This window comes from Cervus elaphus, chromosome 31 (genome assembly GCF_910594005.1).
Source record: "Cervus elaphus chromosome 31, mCerEla1.1, whole genome shotgun sequence".
In the NCBI taxonomy this organism is placed as follows: Eukaryota; Metazoa; Chordata; class Mammalia; order Artiodactyla; family Cervidae; genus Cervus; species Cervus elaphus.
The window spans coordinates 54,726,233-54,744,901 of NC_057845.1; the positions used below are offsets into that span (position 1 = coordinate 54,726,233).

The 18,669-nt window shown below is 38.3% G+C and overlaps 1 protein-coding gene across 1 annotated transcript in view; it reads right to left on the minus strand.

Annotated features, from left to right (window-relative positions):
* Positions 1–1,512: 1,512 nt before the first annotated feature.
* Positions 1,513–18,669, minus strand: part of SLC9C1 (solute carrier family 9 member C1) — a 107,932-nt gene continuing 90,775 nt past the window's right edge. Inside the window, exons 27-30 of the mRNA XM_043892874.1 lie at positions 18,453–18,576; positions 12,559–12,683; positions 10,666–10,753; positions 1,513–1,607 (exon numbers count right to left, since the gene is read on the minus strand). Of these exons, the coding sequence (XP_043748809.1) occupies positions 1,513–1,607; positions 10,666–10,753; positions 12,559–12,683; positions 18,453–18,576 (432 nt within the window). The remainder of the gene's footprint in view (positions 1,608–10,665; positions 10,754–12,558; positions 12,684–18,452; positions 18,577–18,669) is intronic.

Below are 18,669 nucleotides of genomic sequence, written 5' to 3' on the forward strand. Positions count from 1 at the left end.
GTCATGTATGGATGTGAGAATTGGACTATAAAGAAAGCTGAGCACTGAAGAATTGATGCTTTTGAACTGTGGTGTTGGAGAAGACTCTTGAGAGTCCCTTGGACTGCAAGGAGATCCAACCAGTCCATCCTGAAGGAGATCAGTCCTGGGTGTTCGTTGGAAGGACTGATGTTGAAGCTGAAACTCCAGTTTTGGCCACCTCATGCGAACAGCTGACTCATTGGAAAAGACCCTGATGCTGGGAGGGACTGGGGGCAGGAGGAGAAGGGGACGACAGAGGATGAGATGGTTGGATGGCATTACTGACACAATGGACATGGGTTTGGGTGGGCTCTGGGAGTTGGTGATGGACAGGGAGGCCTGGCGTGCTGTGGTTCATGGGGTTGCAAAGAGTCAGAGATGACTGAGTGACTGAACTGAACTGAACTCATAATTGCCAAATAAAACCAAACCCTGGAAACAACCCAAGTAATCTCAAGTAGTAAATATCTAAACAAACTGTGTCACATTCACATGATGGGATTTGGCCCAGTAATAAAAAGGAATGGGCTACTAATATTATACTTTTTATAATGTATATTAAAAGGAGGAGAAGGGGACAACAGAGGATGAGATTGTCAGATGATATCACTGACTTGGTGGACTTGAGTTTGAATAAACTCTGGGAGATAGTGAAGGATAGGGAAGCCTGACATGCTGCAGTCCACGGGATCACAAAGAGTCAGACATGACTTAGGGACTGAGCAACAGCAACTAATATACAACAACATGGACGGATCGCAAATGAATGAGTGGAAGAGTCCAGTCTTAAAGCCTATCTTTTGTGACATTCAGGATGAGGCAAAACTGTAGGGACAGAAGACACACCAGTGGTGGCCAGGAGAAGGAGTAGGAGAAGGTTTGAACTTCTGGGACCAGGGAGTTTTTGGTGGTTGCTGTTCTGTATCTTGTGGTGGCTTGACTGTGTGCGTTAGGATTCACGGGGCTGTATACCCAAACGTGTGCATTTTACTGTATGTAAATTATACCTCAACAGAGAGAGATTAAAAACTGAAAGAAATTAACTTGGGGGCAGGAATCATGGATTTTTAAAGTTATTCTTATAGTTGGTGATTGGTTCTAGTTCGGTCACTTATCTGTTCCTTCACTCCTTCAGCAATTATATATTGAGCGCCTACCGTATGTTGATCACTGTGGATTCTGTGGTGAACAAAGCAGATATAAGCCTGCCCTCATGGACCTCCTTGTATTGCTTGTCCTGGAGTAATGTAGAAGTCATACCTGCAACAGAGGGCAGTGTGGGGAGGCAGCTCAGAAGAAGTCACGTTAGAGAAGCTGGGTATTAGTTGTATAACACCAGACCCATCACTCATGCCCCCGGGGTGCTCTCCAGGCTGCCTCTGTGAGGGGTTTCCTGGAGCAATTTCTCACAAACTGACTGAGGGGTGGACAAGCAATCCAGGAATGTTTCTTCCAGGCCCTAGGGGGCCATCTTTTGAAAATTCAATCTCCTTAGAAGATAAGGCCCTTATCTCCCAGTTTTCCTGGGAGGAGAGGCGTCAAAGCTAGCTCCTGGTTCCACATGGCAAACCTACCCCCAGGTAAAACTGTAAGAGGAAATTTGCTCTTTTAAGGACAATCAGCAAGCATATTACCAAGTGAAGCCAGGATAACTAATGTGTGACAAATAATGCACTCCTCTTGTTTGAGGACTAGACATTATTTGTTCTGAAAAAAATGTTTATAACATTTTGAATTATTTTGGCTATATATTAATAAAAGGGCACGATTTCTTTAGTTTTGTAATCTCCTTAGTGGATAGCCAATGATCCTCATTACATTCTGGTTTAATATTTATTCAATATGCCAGCTTTCCCAGAGCACAGAGTACCTTATTCTTGATCTCCACCCTGAACTCCTTTCCGGGTGTGTTGAAGGTCAGCAACTGCAGTGACTAACGACGCAATCCTTGCAGAACCAGATGGCGAGGGATCTTTCGTCGGTGCTTTCCACTCCAGTCTGACTTTAGCTGCCAAGGCAGGTTAGAGGCCTTTTGGATGATAGTGATTCTTTGAACTTTTTCAGTTTCAAAAACTGGATGGTATAAATCTAGCTCTGCTAAGCTGCTAAGTCACGTCAGTCGTGTCCGACTCTTCGCGACCCCATGGACTGCAGCCCACCAGGCTCCTCCGTCCGTGGGATTTCCCAGGCGAGAGCACTGGAGTGGGTTGCCTTTGCCTTCTCCAGATCCAGCTATAGGTAGTCCTTTTTAGACTTTGCGATTAGAGATAGGAGTTGGGAAAGCTATTTATGCCAAGCAAGATAATTTTGGAACATTTTATGACAGGAAAAGAACTGGTTTATTTAAGAATGCTTATAGAGTCAGGAATAAGATAACTTAGTTAAGACTTCACCATTCTTTTTTTCCTTCAAAAAGTCTCATAGAGAGAGTGAAGGCTGTGTGATAGGTTAATATTGAGACGTTTTCCTGAGTATAATTTTCTATTAACTTTTGGGTACAGATTATGAGTTGATTAGGAGTCCTGGCTAATGTCAGAGAGTTATGTGTTTGAAAACTATGACTGTTAATTGCTAATATTCCTCACTAAGGAGTTTTTAGCTGTTTTTATTTTTTAAATTTTTGTTGAAATGTAGTTTTTTACAGCGCGTTAGTTTCTGCTATACAGCAAAGTGACTCAGTTATACACACATATCTTTTTTTTATGAATTTTTTTTTTGGTTGCACTGGGTCTTAGTTGTGGCATGTAGGATCTAGTTCCCTGACCAGGGATCAAACCCAGACCCTCTTGCATTGGGGCCACAGAGTCTTAACCACTGGACCACCAGGGAAGTCCCATATGTATATATATATATATATATCCTTTTTCATCTTCTCTTCCATGATGGTTTATCACATGATATAGAGTATAGTTGCCTGTGCTATATAGTAAGACCTCGCATTTTCTTTATTCATCTATGGATGGACATTTAGGCTGTTTCCATGTCTTGTTTATTACAAATAGAGCTACTATGAACATAGGCATGCATATATCTTTTTGAGTTATAGTTTTGTCTGGGTATTTGCCAGGAGTGGACTTGCTGGATCACATGGCAACTTTATTTTTAGTTTTTCTAGAAACCTCTGTACTGTTTTCCATTGTAGCTGCACCAATTTATATTCCCAACAACAGTGTAAGAGGGTTCCTTTTTCTCTGCACCTTCTTCAGCATTTGTCATTTGTAGACATTTTAATAATGGCAATTCTAGTTTTAAAAAGGAGGCAGTAACACAGTTCCAACCCCTCTAAGTGAATTTGGGGCTGGAATTTTGCTATCTGGTGAAGGGATGTTAGCATATGACTTCCTGGTGGCAATAATACTACAAAGGATTATTTTTAATAATAAAGGAATGGTTTGGGAACAAAATGGGAATTTTTTCAGTTCACTGAGAGGGCTCCGACAATGTACCCAAGCAGGTGGATGGTATAGCACTCTTCTTTGTCACTATTTGGACTATTTTTTGAGAATGAATGACCCTTAGGAAGAATGTTCTTTTTTTCTGCAAAGTTTCCTATTTTTCTTCAGTAAGACTAACATGGAATATAGAAAATTAAGTTCTATACATGGGGAAAAAATACAAACTAGGCTTAAGCACTGTACAAGTTAAAAGCTAAGCCAAAAATAAAGTCCCAAAGGTGAAAAGACCAAGTAGAGTCCTTGTCTAAAAATATTAAAGGCAGACATGCAGGCTTCCTCTAGCCTTCCTCTAGGCTTCTAGTCCAGTGGAAATGAGCTCTGAGCACACTTCTCAGCCCAAAACCTGCACTGCATTCCTTCTGGTGAAGGAGGAGTTCTGGGCGCGCAACCATCACGTGATGCAGAGCAGGGTGGGTGTGCACCTTGCAAGGTGCTGAGTTTATTTCACATCCCAGTGCCTTGTCTAGGCTCCTTTCCCCACTTGGAGATGTTTCCACTCAAGGACATGTTCCTAGTCAGGCATTGACAATGACTAATATCTGTGGAGTATGTCCTTCTCTTCTCCAATGGCTTAGATTTCCAAAATAAAATCTAGAGAACTTAAAAAGCATTGTATAATTATTCTGAATTAATTTGGGGGATGTAAGTCCAAGTGTCATCATGTCTATCTGTGACTTTGAGTAATTTTCTGAATTCTTTAAGCTCCATTACTAGCGCCTACCACCCACAGTTTGGGTAGTGATTGCCCAAGCTGAAACGAGGGCAAAGCTCTCAGGAGAGTGGCTAGTGCACACGACTCTCACTTTCCGTGGTGACTGCTGTTGGACGGCCCCTCTCCCTCCTGGTGTCTGGTTCCCGATCAAGGGCTTCACTCTCTGTTGCCTTAACATTCCGGGCCTGTCACCACCTCCTCATTCATTCTGCTGACGTGGAGTGGCTTATCAGGTTGAATTTGGAAGCAGAATCTGGATGTTCTTGTTTGGCCCTTTCTTTCTGATTTCTTTCGGGAGTGATCTCACCCTTAGAAACCTTAGTTTTTGCTGTTCTCAGCTATGTGGTAAGCTTAATGACAAATGCTCACAGTAGTAAAACTGTCCAAATCTGGGGGTCAAAAGGCAACCATGTCTTGTAAGTCAATTCAGTCACTAATAAAGAGGTGTGTGTGGGGGGGAGGGCAGGGTGGGATATGTGTGTTTAAGGTTCTAATTACCTCAATCCTTTGTCTTAATTTTCTTGGTTCAGAGCTCAGGAAAGGGTACTCATTAATAAGATCCTTATGGTATTATGCTAAGTGAAATAAGTCAGACAGAGAAAGGCAAATACATATAACTTATATGTGGAATCTAAAAATAAAATGAGCTAGTTGCTATAAAAAAAAAGGAAACAGACTCTCAGATATAGAGAACAAAGCAGTGGTTACCAGTGAGGCGGGGGAGACGGGAGGGACAATATAGGGGTAGGGACCTAAGAGATACAAACTGTTATGTTTAAAAATACGTAAGCTACAATACAGGAAGTGTATGCAACATTTAACTAAAGATGCAATATAACCTTAAAAGTTGTGAATTACTATGATGTACACCTGTAACATACAATATCGTACATCAACTACATGTCAATAATAAAAAAGTCCTTCAGATATTAAAACACCTGTCATGTAACTATCACTGGAAAAAAACTTGTTGAGGTTAGTTTTGGAGGGAAGTGATAGCGGTTTTTCTTTTCCTTTCTTTGATTCTTGGTTGTCCTAGGTCTTCGTTCTGCACGTGGGTGTCCCCTAGGTGCGGTGTGCAGGCTTTCCTTGTGGGGGCCTCTCTTGCCTTGGAACACAGGCTCTGGGCTCACAGGCTTCAGCACTTGGGGGCATGGGCCTGACTGCGCTGGGTGGCATGAGGAGTCCCCCAGACCAGGATCTGAACCCGCGTGCTCTGCATTGGCAGGTAGATTCCTAATCACCGGACCACCGGAGAAGTCTAAGAGCAGTTTGATTTGACTTTCCCAACAGCAACAAACCAAACTATCTCCTCCACAAGCACATTTTATGAATGGAATCTCTACACTTGGCTTCTTTGAAAAATGTGCCTACCACCAGTTGTAGCAAGAACTGAGTTTGGAATAACATTTCCCAACCCCTAGGTGGAGGGATGATCCTGAAGATATATATTTAAATTTTTATTAATTCTTCAGGTACTTATTTAGGACCTACCATACTGGAGGTGTATACGGTACAATCACTAATCACAGACTTGTTTTCAAATTTCTGCTCTGCCTCTTACCAGCTATGAGGTTTTCCACAAAGCACTCAATTCACTCTTTACTTATTTGTAAATTGGAAATAATAGTACCTACCTTATATGATTACTGTGAAGATTACATAAGTTTATAACTGTACAGCATTTGTTATTTAACAGCATACAGAAGCAATGCAATATCTCTTCACTGTTAAGATTATTTTAAAAAATCATGTACTGCCTATTGTAAATATAATCATGAACAAAATGGACACCAAAAGTTTTATTTAAGGCTGAGTTACATGGTTAAGTCTTTCTATGGTTAAATCCTTTAGAAAGGATTAAAGCCTTTCTATTAGCTATTTTAAATCATTGAGGGCTTCCAGGATGAGTGAAATGCAATGACACTTCACTGAGTGAATAACAAAAATCAACACTTGGTTCAAGAGCAACATTTAAAATACTTTTTAATAGCATTTAATTTTCATCAAGTGAATCAAACCATTTTTTTCTAAGAGTAATATACAAACTATCCAGGTATCATAAGCTTATTTTCTGGTTCTAAACCTAAAACTTACTCTAAGATATTCTGGGATGTTTTAGATATTTTAAATCCAGGAAATTTTGCAAAAAAAAAATATATATATATATATTTTGAATGAAACAGTTGCAAAGTCCAAACTTCTTTCAGTGTGGCACCAAGAATATCCACATAGGATTCAACTCAAACTTGCTCCCTCTTGAGGGAGGGAAGCGTGCTTCAGAAACAGGAGGCATCTCATGGCAGCAGGGCCAGGACATGTGACAGTCTTCTAAACAGCCTTGTCAATCATTTCTAAAAGAAATGGAAATGAAAGAAAGCAAACAAAGGCAAAAGAACTCTGGAATCTTTCAACATTGACCCACAACCCAGAATAGGATGTCCAGGAGGGTCAGTTTTATTCCCACCAGAAATATCAGGTCATTGTTAATGACACCAAGGAAGGAAGCTGAGCAAGTGAATGTGAATCACTTGTCATCATAAGGGGTGGTAGCATGATTTAAACTGGGAGTGTGAATCCAAGAAACCCCTGGGGTCTGTTGAACTGGGTGCGGTAGTTTACGGACTATCAGGAGGAGGGTTTACCATTGTGGGAATAACTGACTGGAGTCATTATCACTCACTGAGTTTTGGCTCTGGCTATTACCATCTGATGGCTCAGATGGTTAAGAATCTGCCTGCAATGCAGGAGACCAGGGTTCGATCCTTGGGTTGGGAAGATCCCCCAGCTGAAGGGGACGGCAACCTACTGCAGTATTCCTGCCTGGAGAATCCCGTGGACAGAGGGGCCTGGCGGGCTGCAGCTGCAAAGGGCGTGACACATTAAGCACTAACACGTTCACATTCCCTAACACCGTGGGCTTCTGAGTGTGACGTGCGGTGCAAACGACAGCAGACAGCTTTCAAGTAATTTATATTTGAATAATTCTTAATAATTCTACAATCATATTTTTCATTATGAGTAATCAGTTCAGTTCAGTTCATGAGCCCATGAACCACAGCACACCAGGCTTCCCTGTCCATCACCAACTCCCAGAGTCCACCCAAACCCATGTTCATCGAGTCGGTGATGTCATCGAACCATCTCATACTCTGTCGTCCCCTTCTCCTCCTGCCCCCAATTTTTCCCAGTATCAGGATCTTTTCCAATGAGTCAGCTCTTCACATCAGGTGGCCAAAGTACTGGAGTTTCAGCTTCAACATCAGTCCTTCCAACGAACACCCAGGACTGATCTCCTTCAGGATGGACTGGTTGGATCTCCTTGCAGTCCAAGGGCCTCTCAAGAGTCTTCTCCAACACCACAGTTCAAAAGCATCAATTCTTCAGTGCTCAGCTTTCTTTATAGTCCAATTCTCACATCCATACATGACCACTGGAAAAACCATAGCCTTGACTAGATGGACCTTTGTTGGCAAAGTAATGTCTCTGCTTTTTTAATATGCTATGTAGGTTGGTCATAACTTTCCTTCCAAGGAGTAAGCGTCTTTTAATTTCATGGCTGCAGTCACCATCTGCAGGGATTTTGGAGCCCAGAAAATTAAAGTCAGCCACTGTTTCCACTGTTTCCCCATCTATTTGCCATGGAGTGATGGGACCAGATGCCATGATCTTAGTTTTCTGAATGTTGAGCTTTAAGCCAACTTTTTCACTCTCCTCTTTCACTTTCATCAAGAGGCTCTTTAGTTCTTCACTTTCTTCCATAAGGGTGGTGCCATCTGCATATCTGAGGTTATTAATATTTGTCCCGACAATCTTGATTCCAGCCTGCGTTTCCTCCAGCCCAGAATTTCTCATGATGTACTCTGCATATAAGATAAATAAGCAGGGTGACAATATACAGCCTTGATGTACTCCTTTTCCTACTTGGAACCAGTCTGTTGTTCCATGTCCAGTTCTAACTGTTGCTTCCTGACCTGCATACAAGTTTCTCAAGAGGCAGGTCAGGTGGTCTGGTATGCCCATCTCTTTCAGAATTTTCCACTGTTTATTGTGATCCACATAGTCAAAGGCTTTGGCATAGTCAGTAAAGCAGAAATAGATGTTTTTCTGGAACTCTCTTGCTTTTTCAATGATCCAGCAGATGTTGCCAATTTGATCTCTGGTTCCTCTGCCTTTTCTAAAACCAGTTTGAACATCTGGAAGTTCATGGTTCACATATTGCTGAAGCCTGGCTTGGAGAATTTTAAGCATTACTTTACTAGCGTGTGAGATGAGTGCAATTGTGTGGTAGTTTGAGCATTCTTTGGCATTGCCTTTCTTTGGGATTGGAATGAAAACTGACCTTTTCCAGTCCTGTGGCCACTGCTGAGTTTTCCAAATTTGCTGGCATATTGAGTTCAGCACTTTCACAGCATCATCTTTCAGGATTTGAAATAGCTCAACTGGAATTCCATCACCTTCACTGGCTTTGTTTGTAGCGATGCTTCCTAAGGCCCACTTGACTTCACATTCCAGGATGTCTGGCTCTAGGAGAGTGGTCACACCATCGTGATTATCTGGGTCATGAAGATCTTTTTTGTACAGTTCTTCTGTGTATTCTTGCTACCTCTTCTTAATATCTTCTGCTTCTGTTAGGTCCCTACTATTTCTGTCCTTTATTGAGCCCATTTTTGCAAGAAATGTTCCCTTGGTATCTCTAATTTTCTTCAAGAGATCTCTAGTCTTTCCCATTCTATTGTTTTCCTCTATTTCTTTGCATTGATCGCTGAGGAAGGCTTTCTTATCTCTCCTTGTTATTCTTTGGACCTCTGCATTCAAATGGGTATCTCTTTCCTTTTCTCCTTTGCTTTTTGCTTCCCTTCTTTTCACAGCTATTTGTAAGGCCTCCTCAGACAGCCATTTTGCTTTTTTGCATTTCTTTTTCTTGGGGATGGTCTTGATCCCTGTCTCCTGTACAATGTCACGAACCTCTGTCCATAGTTCATCAGGCACTCTCTCTATCAGATCTAGTCCCTTAAATCTATTTCTCACTTCCACTGTAGAGTCATAATAAAACGACATAAAATAAGAGAGGTTAAATAAGACCATCCCTACTCTCCCTTTTCTTAATTACATCATTTGTATTTATCTTTTCTGGCCTTGTTTACACTAAACATTTTATATGTACAGTTTTGAATTCAGCTTTTACATTTTATGTTGGACTACTCAACCATAGTAGTACGACACTCCTTGTATTACGGATGTTCTGTAGTGAAATTATACATTTTTTCATTGTTGAACATTTTGGCTATTTAAATATTTTTGTCACTAGAAATAGTAGTGTATTAGACATTTTGCACATTTGTCTACTTGTATACCTTGTATTACTTTCTTTGGATTGATTTTCAGAAGAGAAATCACTGAGGCAAACTGTGTGAGCATTTTTATGACTTTTGTTGACAAATTGCTTATCTACCAGCCAAATATGAGAAAACAAGTATCATTCTATTTTCATTTATTTCAAAGGAAATAATTCTACCATTGAATAAAAATAGTTCTTTAAAAAATGTTAATACTTTGTTGTTTAGTTTTCCTTTTTTTATTTTCTCCACATTTTGGGTATTGTTTTTTCCCTGAATTGGCTGTTCATAAGTTTGCTTGTTGGTATCATAGTGTTTTCCTCATCATTTTGTACACATTTTCCCCAGGTAAAGATATTCATTGTGTTGCAAATAATTCTTTCAAACACCTTTTACATGGTGTATTGTTAGCCTTTAAATCTATTTTAAAATATGATCTTTGTCATAGGAAGTGGTATTCAACAGTTAATGTTTTGGAAATGGAGATAAAAAATTTATCTGAAGGTCATATAAAGCACTTATAAACACAAATATTTCCCTAGAGACACGACATTTTGTACTGCCAACAGCTAGGTTGGTCTATTCATTGTTTCCTAAAAGTCTTGGTCTCTTCTGTCTTCTGTTCTAAGCATCAGCTTCTTTTCTCTGCAAAGACTTTGCTATGCTCAGTAGCTACCTGTTTCTTTTGAATTCATTTAACTGCAGTTGACAATGTCCACCGTGTTTCTTGGATTGTCATTTAATTGCCTTCTGTGTGGTAAGTTTTGTCTCCTTAACTAGAACATAAATTTTTGAACATGAAGTCATAGCTTATTGTCTGCTTATATCTTCCACATTACTTGGCTACTTGTAAAACAACCTACCAAACTGGGAGCAACTAGTGTTGCATGTGACATTAAATGGCAGAATATAGAGAGGGAACCATGAAACTATAGTTTCAGAAATTCAGATAAAGCAATCTCATTTTAAAATTAATTTTCCAAATTAGAATTTAGAATTAGTGCCAGTAGAAGAATCTTCTGGCTAATAGAAGGTGGTATAAGCGTATTTTCACACAAAGGCAAATAAACTGGCTTCCTTCTACATCTCCAGGAACAAGTATGCTCCCACTGATGTTGGGGAAACTGAACCAGCTTACCAGACTTCCATTCAGGCTTATTCGAGGCATTCTCATAGATGCTCTTATCCATCATGATCTTAGCAGTTGATTTCGTAGGCTCTTGATTCTAAAAATGGAGATAGGAGTTAAAGTCTGAGACTGTTAATAAGATTTAAAAAACAGAGTTGGTGTCGAATCTTGTCTGTAGATCAGGGGACCTACAGCTGGGACTCCTGGCAGAGGCAGCACTGTGTGGGGACCAAAATGCTCTGTAAGGAGCCACTTGATGTTGTGGCAGGCTTTCTAATGATGTAAACGTAAAGCCACAGTTCTGGGCTGGCGGTAATCAGGGAAAGGTTTGAGGGGAGAGGGAAGGGAGTTGGCTCAGAAACATAGCCAAGATTTAACATCAGGGAGAACAACATGTATTAAATAACAGAATTTGCTGATCTTCTCTGTATATCTAACTAGCTGATGTTTCTACCATTTAACGGGCTCTCACTTTCAAACTACTTGCTCTATGTTAACAACTCTCATGCAAATCATTTTCTTTTTAATTAAGTAAAAGCAGCAATTTGGGGCATTATGTACTGGGAGAGCGTTAGCTTTCCTGGCTTCTCCCTTCATTCCCCCAAATACGCTATTAAGATAAATCCTACAAGCTTGGCAGCCTACCAAGTCTAAGGAGAAAGATGGCTTAATCTGTAAGCTGGAAGGAGCCATCTTATATTTTATCTTAAGTGTCTTCCTCATCGTTTTTTTTTTTGTTGTTGTTGTTGTTGTTTATTTATTAACTGTAATTTCCCTTTGTTATTTCCTAGTCTTCAGCAGAAACTATGTTTGGGAGAATTAGAGGAAGTGACTATATTCATGTGTTTTTGTTTTTTTTTTAAAGAAAGTTAATATGGAAAGTGCAAAAGACATTTGGAGAAGCAGTTTAAAATGTTAAGAAATGGTGTCAAATACTATGTAGTGTACTTCCTGTTTCTTTAATCTCCATAGCAGCACCATAGGTAAGTGACTTATTATTTTATCTGCTTTATAGACAGGGAAAATGATGCTAAGGCGGGTTGAGAAATTTGTTCAAGGTCACATGGCTAATTGTGATGGAATCAGGAAGCAAACCAGAGACTTTCATGCTACACCCCATGCTCTCAACCCCTATGCTATTGGGTCAGCAGTTTGAGGCAACGAGCAACAACTAGGGAGGGTTTGAGGAAAAGCTCCCGCAGGAAGACTCTGAAACTCAAGGATGAACTGAACTTCCTGCCTTTATGTAGAATGAGAACTTGTGTATTAAAGAAGAGGGTTGGGCTCCTCAAGACCTGAGAACTTGGACACATTTGAGTTAAAGACGAACATGAGAAAAACACCTTCAATGACCCTCATGGAACCTATGATAACCTTTCATTCAACATATACTCATGAGGCAAGTTTCAGGGGAGAAGGAGAATGTGTTTTGAGTTTGATGCCTTATGCTAATAGAGTAAGTGGGCTGAATCAATGTAAAACATCTTTGACAATCAAATATACAATTTTCTGATGTATTCATTTGTAGCAGATATTTCTCATATTCTGGGTATTATAATTAGCATCTCCTGGGACAATACTACCAGCTCGGAAAAGACTAGAAATAAAAATAAATTCTGTACTTTGCTTAGAACTCCATAAAATCCAATCTACAGGTAGGTTGATGGAGATCTAGTGAGGTCCAGGTAGGTTGATGGAGATCTAGTGAGGTCCAGTTGTCTCTAGATATTTTCAGGGGTCTGGTTCCAGGACAGCACTCCATCTTCCCACAAATACCAAAATCAAGGGATGCTCAAGTCCCTTATATAGAATGACATAGTTCAGTCAGGGCCCAGGAGCCACATGTTCTGTGTTCTAGGGTATGGAGAACTGACTGTATTTTCATTCTATTTCTCAGTTTACCTGAGTGCATGTCTCTTCTTGAGAGAGATTTTCATGTGTTCCACTTTCACCTGCTTCAAATTGAGTATGTGTGTCTTCTGGAAGGGGATATTCACATGTTCTGGATTCAGCTCCTTCAGAAAAGACTGCATTAATTCAAACACTGAAACAAACAGCCATGTTAACTAGTCCAACTATCCAATTCAACCAAGTTCAAGTCACCGTGATCTGAAATTGGTGGCAATTTCAGTTGGTAGGAAATGGGGTCACTTTAAAAAAAGAGATTAAAAGTCTTTTATTATACAGATTGTGTAACAAATGTGCAGAAAGTTTGGAAAGTACAGAGACAAAATCATTTACTGTCCCGCCATCCCCAAAGCACTTTTATATTAATATGTGCTGAGCATGCCAGGTCCATTGGTAAGTAATGGGGATGCATAAGAAAGCAAATGAGTGGTGATCTGTGCTCTCTTGGAGAAGACGGATCAGCAAACATACAAACAAAAAAATACATGATGGGAAAGTAGGACTGTGTGCATGGCCTATGGGAGCACATGGGAAGTACAGCTCTGTGAAGGTGGGATATGTCAGTGATGCTGAGATTTACGGAATAAGAAGTTAACTCCACAGAACGGGGAGCTGTGGGGACAAGCACTTTTAGAGGGTTCTAGGCAGAAGGAAGAGAAGAAATGTGCAAAGGTTCAGGAATGAGAGACCACGAGGTCTCTCATATTATGTGAACCGTTAGCCGTTTGGTGTGGCCATGTTTTAGATTGTGGGGCGGGAAGATGGCTGACGAAAGAGCAGATGGTGAGGTTTCCCATACTATGTCCTGTTTCTGCTAAATGTGAAGATCAGTGGGGACCCACGGAATGGCAGTGTTGTGTTCATCTGGATTCTAAGGTTTATAATTGTAATATAATAAAGACAAAATTTGTTTAAAATTAGCAAGACAATGTTGTATCAGTGCTACTTTTTCTTGATATGTATCATTGGTCTTTTCCAAGGTACTACCTGGGAAATTAATTGTTTAATGCTTATTAAGCATTCAATTGTGTTGGCTAATGTGTTAATTTAATTAACCATTCATTTATCATTAGACATTTTGATAACTTCTGACTTCTATTCTTATAAATAATGCTTAATTACCTTATTTTTTTCTTTTTAAAATTAATTTATTTTTTTATTGAAGGATAATTGCTTTACAGAATTTTGTTGTTTTCTGCCAAACCTCAACATGAATCAGCCATAGGTATACATATACCCCTCCCTTCCGAACCTCCCTCCCATCTCCCTCCCAATCCCACCCCTCTAGGTTGATACAGAACCCCTGTTTGAGTTTCCTTAGCCATACAGCAAATTCCCATTGGCTATCTATTTTACATGTGGTAATGTAAGTTTCCATGTTACTCTTTCCATATATCTCACCCTCTCCTCCTCTCTCCCCATGTCCATAAATCTATTCTCTATGTCTGTTTCTCCATTGCTGCCCTGTAAATAAATTTCTTCAGTACCATTTTTCTAGATTCCATATATATGCATTAGAATATGATATTTATCTTTCTCTTTCTGACTTACTTCACTCTGTATAATAAGTTCTAGGTTCATCCATCTCATTAAAACTGATTCAAATGTGTTCCTTTTTATGGCTGAGTAATATTTCATTGTGTATATGTACCACAACTTCTTTATCCATTCATCTGTCGATGGACATCTAGGTTGCTTTCATGTTTTAGCTATTGCAAATAGTGCTGCAATGAACAATGGGATACATGGGTATTTTTCAATTGTGATTTCCTCAGAATATATGCCTAGGAGTGGGATTGCTGGGTCATATGGTGGTTTTATTCCTAGTTTTTTAAGGAATCTCCATACCTAGTTTTTTAAGGAATCTCTTCCTTACTGTCTTCCATACCATCTTCCATAGTGGCTGTATCAATTTATATTCCCACCAACAGTGTAAGAGCATCCCCTTTTCTCCACACTCTCTCCAGCATTTATTGTTTATAGACTTTTTGATGAAGGCCATTCTGACTGGTGCGAGATGATACCTCATTGTAGTTTTGATTTGCATTTCTCTGATAATGAGCAATGTTGAGCATCTTTTCATGTGTTTGTTTGTTAGCCATCTCTATGTCTTCAGAGAAATGTCTGTTTAGGTCTTTTCCCCACTTTTTGATTGGGTTGTTTGTTTTCCTGGTATTGAGTTGTATGAGCTGCTTGGATATTTTGGGAATTAATCCGTTGTCAGTTGTTTCATTTGCTATTATTTTCTCCCATTCTGAGGGTTGTCTTATCACCTTGCTTATAGTTTTCTTTGCTGTGCAAAAGCTTTTACATTTCATCAGGTCCCACTTGTTTACTTTTGTTTTTATTTCCATTACTCTAGGAGGTGGGTCATAGAGGATCTTGCTTTGATTTATGTCATTGAGTGTTCTGCCTATGTTTTCTTCTAAGAGTTTTATAGTTTCTGGTCTTACATTTAGGTCTTTAATCCATTTTGAGTTTATCTTTATGTATGTTGTTAGGAAGTGTTCTAATTTCATTCTTTCATATGTAGCTGTCCAGTTTTCCCAGCACCATTTATTGAAGAGGCTGTCTTTGCCCCATTGTATATTCTTGCCTCCTTTGTCAAAAATAAGGTACCCATAGGTGCATGGGTTTATTTCTGAGCTTTCTATCTTGTTCCATTGGTCTATATTTCTGTTTTTGTGCCAGTACCATACTGTCTTGATGACTGTAGCTTTGTAGTATAATCTGAAGTCAGGAAGGTTGATTCCTCCTGCTCCATTCTTCTTTCTCAAGACTGTTTTGGCTATTCAGGGTCTTTTATGTTTCCATATGAATTGTGAAATTTTTATTCTAGTTCTATAAAAAATATTGTTGGTAATTTGAGAGGGATCACATTGAATCTGTAGATAGCATTTGGTAGTATAGTAATTTTCACAATATTGATTCTTCCTACCCAGGAACATGGAATATCTCTCCATTTGTTTATGTCATCTTTGATTTCTTTCATTAGTGTCTTATAATTTTCTGTGTACAGTTCTTTTGTTTCCTTAGGTGAGTGTATTCTTAGGTATTTAATTCTTTTCATTGCAATGGTAAATGGGGTTGATTCCTTAATTGCTCTTTCTGATTTTTCATTGTTAGTATGTAGAAATGCAAGTGATTTCTGTGTATTGATTTTGTATCCTACAACTTTACTAAATTCACTGATTAGCTCTAGTAATTTTCTGATACTATCTTTAGGGTTTTTTATGTCATGTCATCTGCTAACAGTGAGAACTTTACTTCTTTTCTGATCTGGATTCCTTTTATTTCTTTTTCTTCTCTGATTGCTGTAGCTAGGACTTCCAGAACTATGTTGAATAATAGTGGTGAAAGTGGACACCCTTGTCTTGTTCCCAATCTTAGGGGAATGCTTTCAATTTTTGAGCATTGAGAATAATGTTTGCCATAGGCGTATCATTTATGGCCTTTACTGTGTTGAGGTAGGTTCCTTCTGTGCCCATTTTTTGGAGTTTTAATCATAAATGGATGCTGAATTTTGTCAAAGGCTTTTTCTGCATGTATTGAGATTTTTATATGGTTTTTATCTTTCAATTTGTTAATATGGTGTATCACATTGATTGATTTGCTTATATTGAAGAATCCTTGCATCCCTGGAATAAATCCAACTTGATCATGGTGTATGAGCTTTTTCATGTGTTGCTGAATTCTGTTTGCTAAAATTTTGTTGAGGATTTTTGCATCTATATTCATCAGTGATATCAGCCTATAGTTTTCTTTTTTTGTCTTTGTCTGATTTTGGTATCAGGGTGATGGTGGCCTTGTAGAATGAGTTTGGAAGTGTTCCTTCCTCTGCAATTTTTTGAAAGAGTTTCAGGATAGGCATTAAGCTCTTCTCTAAATGTTTGATAGAATTCTCCTGTGAAGCCATCTGGTCCTGGGCTTTTGTCTTTTGGGAGATTTTTGATCACAGCTTCAATTTCAGTGCTTGTAATTGGGTTGTTCATAATTTCTATTTCTTCCTGGTTCAGTCTTGGAAAATCAAACTTTTCTAAGAATCTGTTCATTTCTTCCAGATTATCCATTTTATTGCCATATAGTTGTTCATAATAGTCTCTTATAATCCTTTGTATTTCTGCATTGTCTGTTGTACCTCTCCTTTTTCATTTCTAACTTTGCTGATTTGACTCTTCTCTCTTTTTTTCTTGATGAGTCTGGCTAATGGTTTGTCAATTTTGTTTATCTTCTCAGAGAACCAGCTTTAGTTTTATTAATCTTTACTATTGTACTGACATTTTGATAACTTCTAATTTTTATTCTTATAAATAATGCTTAATTACCTTAATTACTTTTTTGCTTTATTTATTTACAATAAATGTCTAGAAATTATATTATTAATTAATTTTTTTGAGATATAATTGACATATTTAGAAATTACATTATTTAAGCAAGGGATATAAATGCTTTTAGGGCTTTTGGAATCTTGTGATAAACTTATTTGATCAATTTGTACTGTGTCAAGATAAGAATGTATATCAGAAAAACTACATTTAAAGAAATTTTTGAATTTATTTTTAATTGGAGGATAATTGTTTTACAATGTTCTGTTGGTTTCTGCATTCAACATGAATCAGGCTTAAGTATACATACATACATTCTCTTAAACCTCTCTTCCACTCACTACATTTTTTGAGCTTTAGTCATTATAATTCTTTAAAAATCTCATGAATGAAATAGGCTAATATTTAATTTCTGTTTCTTTAAATATTAGTAGTGTTGAACTTTGTCTATATTTTGTTTTCAATAAAACTTTTCTTCCATGAACTGTCCTTTGTTAATCTCTTGATTGGTAATATTTTTATCAACACAGAATTTTAGAATTAATTTCTGTATTCTTAAATTTAGAACAATGTCTCCTTCAGAGAAATGAAAAATATTAAAGAATATTTATTCCAACCAGTCCATCCTAAAGGAGATCAGTCCTGGGTGTTCATTGGAAGGACTGATGCTGAAGCTGAAACTCCACTACTTTGGCCACCACATGCGAAGAGTTGACTCATTGGAAAAGACCCTGATGCTGGGAGGGATTGGGGGCAGGAGGAGAAGGGGACGACAGAGGATGAGATGGCTGGATGGCATCACCGACTCAATGGACAAGAGTTTGAGGAAACTCTGGGAGTTGGTGACGGACAGGGAGGCCTGGCGTGCTGCGATTCATGGGGTCGCAAAGAGTCAGACACGACTGAGCAATTGAACTGAACTGAAATGACTGATTCCATAATTCAAATATAACTCAATTTTTAAAACTATCTCAAATTTATTTTCCAAATTTTAATTAATAGCTTATAGCAGTTATTAAATAATCATATATATTATGATTCAGTTTCATTCATGCAAAATTTGTATGGAGAATAGGCTTATAATAAGGTTATTTATTTGCCTGGAGAATCCCAGGGATGGGGTCACACAGAGTCGGACATGACTGAAGTGACTTAGCAGCAGCAGCAAGGTTATTTATTCAGTTCTATGATTTATATCTTTGTTATTCAGACAACACAACAACATTTTCATTATTACTGCTATATAAAATATTTTAACTTTTGGAAAGAACTAGAAATTTCCTCATCAATCTTTTCTTCATATTATTTTTATATATTTATAACATTTATAATATATGATACCTATTATAATTATGTATTTATTTTATAGATTAAATATAGAATAATTTCTAACTATAACTTAGATATTCTCAGTCATAATTCACATATTGGATATAAAATATGGCAGTTAAAAGGATTCCTCAATACTTTAGGCAGAGTGCATGCAAGTTTCCAAATACTATAGGACTATTTCATAAAAGAAAAATAAGTTCCCAATTATTCAAAGAATTCTAACTTACATACCTGATGTTGTTGGATCAGCTGGTTTATGTGACGCTATATACTTTCTAGTCTTCCACCTGAATCTTTTCGAATAAATCGAAGTTCGAACAATTGTTACCTTTGTGAAATCTTCAGTGCCTTGTATCTGAAAGTCAACAGATTACAAGATAATTTCTAAGTAAAAACCTAACAAATGTTCTCTAGTAAGCTACTATCTCAGACCCTCTCTAAATATCTG